Genomic DNA, 6,000 nt, shown 5'->3' on the forward strand with positions numbered 1-6,000 from the left:
TGCACAATGGAGATGTTATCCAAGTGAAGTTATCCTAATGAAGGGGTTTTTATTGCTATTATTTGAATACTGTGATACTGCAGATTTTACACTACTCTGTTAAGTATTCTGCACATACATGTTTTTCCCTACAGACTCTTCTTCAGACTATTTCATCTCAAAAATCCTACTAAAAGAGAAAAGTGGCTTTATAATGGCATTTCTTCTTGTATAACCTACATGGAAGAATTGTATTTAACAAATGCTGTTTCATGCAAGGTTTTATAGCGCAGGTCAATACAAATATATTTACAATTTCTCCTAGAAATATGCAGGAGTTAGAAGAGGATGTCAGGTTACAATATGTAAGCCCAGGTTCCAGAGGACAGAATAAATTAATAACTTTAGCAACTAAAGAAATAGGGAAGAGGCAGAGAATCCTACTGATTTATTGTTGTTGGGAAAGGATATTATAAAATTGTCAAACTGAACTTCTAATCTATTCAACAAAGTTTTTCCTTAGTGACGGACTGATACCTTCTCAAACATCTTAAGAGATACAATGTTTATTATTTCCCTTCTGAAACGTTCATAAGGTACTACACATTTTCCTAACAGAAGTCAAAGCAAAAAAAAAAAGGAAAAGAAACAAAGAGGTAGGTCAAAATTTCAACTGCCCATTTTCTCATGCGATACTCCACTACTACCTATGTTATAAAGCAAGGAAATCCACTTTAAAACAGCAAATTGGCAGACGCAGACCAGACACACGGGTGGAACTCTGGGGTGTGCACACACTATACTGACAATGGTAAACAGATAAATAAATGCCGCTAATCGCTACTCTACAGCTTACCCACTTTGAGAGCAAGTAGTCAAACATATCCTGACACACAAGGCAAGCTGCTGCTTCTTTTTTTAAAGAAAGGCCTTTTTATAAACAGGGCTTCAGTTTTGGACACTCTGCAGTTACAAGTTTTGAAATATCTTTGTGATCCACCTCGAACCTTTCTTGAGACCCAAGGCCTCAACATATCTGAAGAAAGGAGCTTTGACTCTTGAACGCTTGCACCCTGGAAAACTAATTGGTCTTTAAGGTGCCACCAGACCCGAATCTTGCTCTTCCACGCCAGACCAACACGGCTGTCCGTCTTAAAATAGCCTCTCCGTGATATAACTATACAGCTCAAAGCAACACAACACACAAACTCACACCCCATCCTGACCCCAAATCCTCCACCACATCACACCATCATTTCGTTTAGCCTTCCCTCATCCTAAATCCAGGTCAAGTCAGCCCCCCTCACTGTACAGCCATGAGAGGGCGAAGATGGGAGGGGGAAAAAAAGAGCATTCCCTTTCAATACCGCAAATAACCTGGGCTTCAATCCCTCTCCCGAAACACGAACGGGCCTTCTCTGGCTCCGACCCGCTTCCCCTCCTGTACCAGCGACCTCCTCTACTGGAGCATCTTCGTAGGCCGCCCCTGAAATCGCTGCCTCCTGGTGGAAGAGGGCCGCAGGCTAAGGACCAGAGACACACCCGCCCGCCGCCTCAGCCTCGCCCGCACTCACTGGCCAGCCGGGGTCCGTCCAGCCCCGCTCCGCCGCCTGCTCCTCCGTGTGCGCCGCCGCCGCCCGCCACCAGGTCGGGAGGTTTCTTAGACACCGGCGCCGCCGCCCCGTGTCCCGGGTAGCCGCCTCCACCTCCATGCCCTGGCGAGGCGGCGACGGGCGGCGCGGCAGGGCCCGGCGGCAGGCCGAGCGGAAGCCCTCCGAGGGCGGCCGGGGGCGGAGGGCCCGGGCAGGCGGCGGAGGCGGCGGGCTCCTCGTGAAGGAACTGGCACTCCTCGCCGTAGAAGCACGTCTTGTCCTTGGCGTAGTAGCGGCAAAACTTGAGCTTCGCCGCCGCCGGAACCCCCGCCCCGGGCCCCACGGCTGGCCCCGCCGCCGCCGCCACCGCCACCACCGGAGAGGAGCAGGGGAGCCCGCCGCTGTTCATGGCGGCAGCTACAGCAGCAGCAGCGGGAGCGAGGCCGCCTCGGGAGGCACCGCTGCTGCCGGCCGCGGCACCATGGGGAGGCCAGGCGGGGAGGCGGGAGCAGCCGCTGCCGCCGCTGTCACAGCCCGAGGGCCGCCGACGGGAGGAGGGGACAGAAGCGGGCGCTTCTGCGGACGGGGCCGAGCGAGCCCACCAAGGAGGGTGAGGCGTGAGGAGAGGAGCCTCGGCCAGGCTGCTCGAGGGTTCCGGCGGCGGCGGCGGGGTTGTTTATTCCATTTTCCTCTTCCTGAGCTGCCTCCCGAGCGCGCCTGCGCGCGAGAGAGGCCCGCTGGGTAATCCGGGCCTAGAGCGGCAGGCCCTGCCCTGACAGGGCGCGGAGCGGCGAGTCCCAAACAAACTCAGCTAGTCCAGGGGCAAACGATATTCGGAAAGAAGCGAGGCAGCGGTGCGTCTTTCATTTCCGAATATCACTTGGGCCTGGGTTAGTAAGCCTCGGTTGGGACTCGCTGGTCGGCTGTGGAAAGGAAGTCTTTTTTTGTTTTCTGTGAGGGCTTCCGTGGAGAATCATCCCCCAGACGTTGGGGTTAGATCTCTTGTTGAATCTTTTGCCCGGAATTCAGTGGCGCCTTAAAGACTGAAAAAGGGAGCTCTGACTTTGGAAAGCTTCCACCTTGAAAATCTTGTTGGTCTCTTAAGGTGCCACTGGACTCAAATCCTGCTGCTCCAGTGATAGGGTTGCCAGTCTCCAGGTGGTGGCTGGAGATCTCCCGGAATTACAACTGATCCCCAAGCCACAGAGATCAGTTCCCCTAAAGAAAATGGCTGCTTTGGAGGGTAGACTCTGTGGCATGATACCCCATTGAGGCCCCTCCCTTCCCCAAATTCTTCTCTTTCCAGGTTCTAGCCCCAAAATCTCCAGGAATTTCCTGATCTGAACCTGGCCAACCCTATGACCAGTGCAGACCCAACCTTAGAGATTGACATAGTTTATTCCAAAAACATAAACTTTAAGCTGCCAGAGGTCACTTCAGTGCCACTGATCTCCTCTTCAATTTTTCTATAAGCTGAAGACTTTGGGAGCTCTTCCCCCCCCCCCCTTACTGGTTCATGGTGTTGACCCAACTTAATTTTTATTTATTTGTATGTCATTTATAGTCTCCCTTTCTCACTGAGACTCAAGGTGGATTACACAGTGTGAGATTAGTACAATAAGTATCAAGGACATTTCTAGCATTCTGTTAACCGTAGAGTGGATACATGTCCCAGCAAGCTCACAAGCAGGGGTGCAGAGACTCAGTTCACCCACTGTCCTTTCTCCCTCTCCCAGCAACCGGCTGTATTCAGTTTGGTATGTAGCTTCTGTACATGGTTGCTGTTTAGTAACCATGGCTAATAGCCATCAACAAACTGGGATCCACTACGTGAAATTGTGGGAGAGGGGGAACTATTTGACATCTCCACTCTCAAAATCGGGATTCAGAGATTGTTGTTGTTCCTTTTCTGAATTCAGAAAAGGAAGAGGCACTAGAGATCACATTGCAAATTTACAATGGCTAATGGAACATACCAGGGAATTTCAGAAGAAAATTTGTCTGCGTTTTACAGATTACAGAAAAGCTTTTGACTGTGTGGATCATGAAAAGCTATGGAGAGTCTTAAAAGAAATGGGAGTGTCACAACAACTGTTGATGCACAACCTGAACTCAGGACAAGAGGCTACTGTCAAGACAGAATATGGGGAAACAGAACAGTTGCCAATTGGCAAGGGTGTTAGACAAGAAAACATATTATCTCCCTATGTTATGAACTTAGGCCTAGTGGCTCTGGAGAAACCTGCACTAAAGTGACTGCAGGGCCTACATTTCCCAGGTTCCCTTTGGCCCCTGTGATTGGTAAGAGAAGATTCTGAGGAAAAATTGCCCCAACATAGGGGGATGGTGCTTGAGAGTCGGGATAAAAGGCCTCACCAAAGTGGAAGAGTGTTCACTCCTGGGGAGTAGGGATGTGCAAAGGCACACCGTTTTGGGTTTCTCGTTTCGGGTTTACCTGAAACGAGAATCCGTTTCGGATACAGCAAAACCCGAAACGGCTAGTCGTTTCGGGTTTAGCAGTTCGGGTATTGTTTCGGGTTTTTCAATGGGAAAATGTCTCCGTCTTCCCGGATGCCTGGGGGAGGCATTTTCCCACCGAATCAAGCCAAAATTGGTGGGGACCTTCCTCTAACTCCTCTCTAACAACCCTCCAAGTTTCAGACCGATTGGACTTTGGGGGGGCATGTTATGGCCCCCCAAACCAGGTCCCCCTATCCTTGCCTAAGAAAGGGAAACGTGAACGTATTTTTAGCTTGCTGCTGCTAATCTTCTTCATTCTTTCCTATGGGGAAAAAATGAAGAGGCAGGCTTGTCTTGCCAGGGGTGGCATTTTGCATGCAAAATGCCCCCCAACCCTCAGGGGCCCTTCTCCCACCTTTCCTCCCACCCCCCACCAAGGCACAGCCTGCTCCCACTTGGGGAGGGCATTTCATGGCCTCCCCAAGTAGGTGCTCTTTTCTCTACTACTTAGAGCTGGGGGAGGCTTGTCTTGCCAGGGGTGGCATTTTGCATGCAAAATGCCCCCCAACTCTCAGGGGCCCTTCTCCCACCTCTACTCCCACCCCCCACCAAGGCTCAGCCAGCTCCCACTTTGGGGGGGGGGCATTTCATGGCCTCCCCAAGTAGGTGCTCTCAGCCCCCAAAGTCCACCCCCTACAGCCCCACACAAACCCAATTCCCCCCCCCAGCTGCCACACACAGACCCAAATCCCCACATTAGCCCCTCACAGACCCAAATCCACCCCCAGCAGCCCCACACCCATAACCCCAGGAACAGGCTGGCAAAGGCCAGCCCTCTCCCTTTGTTCCTATGCTGGGAACTTCTAAACTCTCTTTCCCTGGGCAATTCTGCACAGCCCAGGGGTGCCACAATGGTGGGCACACTTCTGAGTGCCAGCTGGTCCCTATGAAAGAGCACCTGAACCACAGACACCCTCCCTCAAATTCCCCCACCACCTACAGAGATGGCTGGCCAGCCAGCCCCATTGTTCCCTATGATGGGAACCAACTGCACAACAAAGAATAAAACACAAACAACACAAAATAAAGTTTTTAAAAAATTATTTTCTCCCTTTCAAAGTACAAGTAGGTAAAGCATTATGACACATTACACCAGCAGTCCCCCACACAGAAAAATTAACACAACTCACTTAACATCAGACAATCACAAAAACACAATTCCTGTCAAAAACAATTTATTTCTTGAACAGCTTTAGGTTACACCACGGGGGGGGGGGCACACCAAAAGGCATTCCAGCATTCCACCTCACAAAAATAACACAACTCACTTAACATCAGAGAATCACAAAAACACAATTCCTGTCAAAAATACTTTATTTCTTGAACAGTCTTAGGTTACACAGCAGGGGGGCACACCAAAGGGCATGGCAGCAGTATCTTACACAAAAATAACACAACTCACTTCACATTAAAGAATCACCCCAAAAAATTGCTGTCAAAAGCACTTTATTTCTTTAACTGCTTTAGGTTACACAGTAGGAAGGCACAGCAGGGCATGAAAGCAGTGTACTACACAAAATAATACAACCCACTTCACCGTTTTTGACAGCAATTGTGTTTGGGTGATTCTCTGATGTGAAGTGAGTTGTGTTATTTTTAGTTTGTTTATTCACCAACCTTTACTATTCCCTTTATTTTAGAAAGTTTTGAACACAAGTCATTAATAAACCTTTTAAATAAAGTTCTTTATTAATTCTGCCTGCTTCCTCAAGTCACATTATAAATCAAACCTACTAGGAAAGAGAAAACAGAAGGGGTCAGTTGGGTGCTCTGGACCCTTCAGAGGAAACCTGTGTATCAGAGTGGTGGCAGCCTACAGATAGCTTCCCTGTGCCTCAACCCGCTGTGACACCCTACCTGTTCAATCTGTATGCATAGTATATCATAAAGAAAGCTGGATTAGATCTAG

The 6,000-nt window shown here is 49.6% G+C and overlaps 1 protein-coding gene across 3 annotated transcripts in view; it reads right to left on the minus strand.

Annotated features, from left to right (window-relative positions):
- Nucleotides 1–2,261, minus strand: part of PAN3 (poly(A) specific ribonuclease subunit PAN3) — a 74,641-nt gene extending 72,380 nt beyond the window's left edge. For 2 of the 3 annotated variants that reach the window (XM_054973056.1, XM_054973055.1), the window contains exon 1: nucleotides 1,554–2,261. In XM_054973056.1, coding sequence (XP_054829031.1) covers nucleotides 1,554–1,980 — 427 coding nt within the window. In that variant the 5' untranslated portion in view covers nucleotides 1,981–2,261. Of the gene's footprint in view, nucleotides 1–1,356; nucleotides 1,414–1,553 lie in introns of those variants that run through there. The other variant, XM_054973057.1, reaches the window with a different exon arrangement.
- Nucleotides 2,262–6,000: the final 3,739 nt, after the last annotated feature.

The sequence above is a fragment of the Eublepharis macularius genome, chromosome 3 (genome assembly GCF_028583425.1).
Source record: "Eublepharis macularius isolate TG4126 chromosome 3, MPM_Emac_v1.0, whole genome shotgun sequence".
Classification (NCBI taxonomy): Eukaryota; Metazoa; Chordata; class Lepidosauria; order Squamata; family Eublepharidae; genus Eublepharis; species Eublepharis macularius.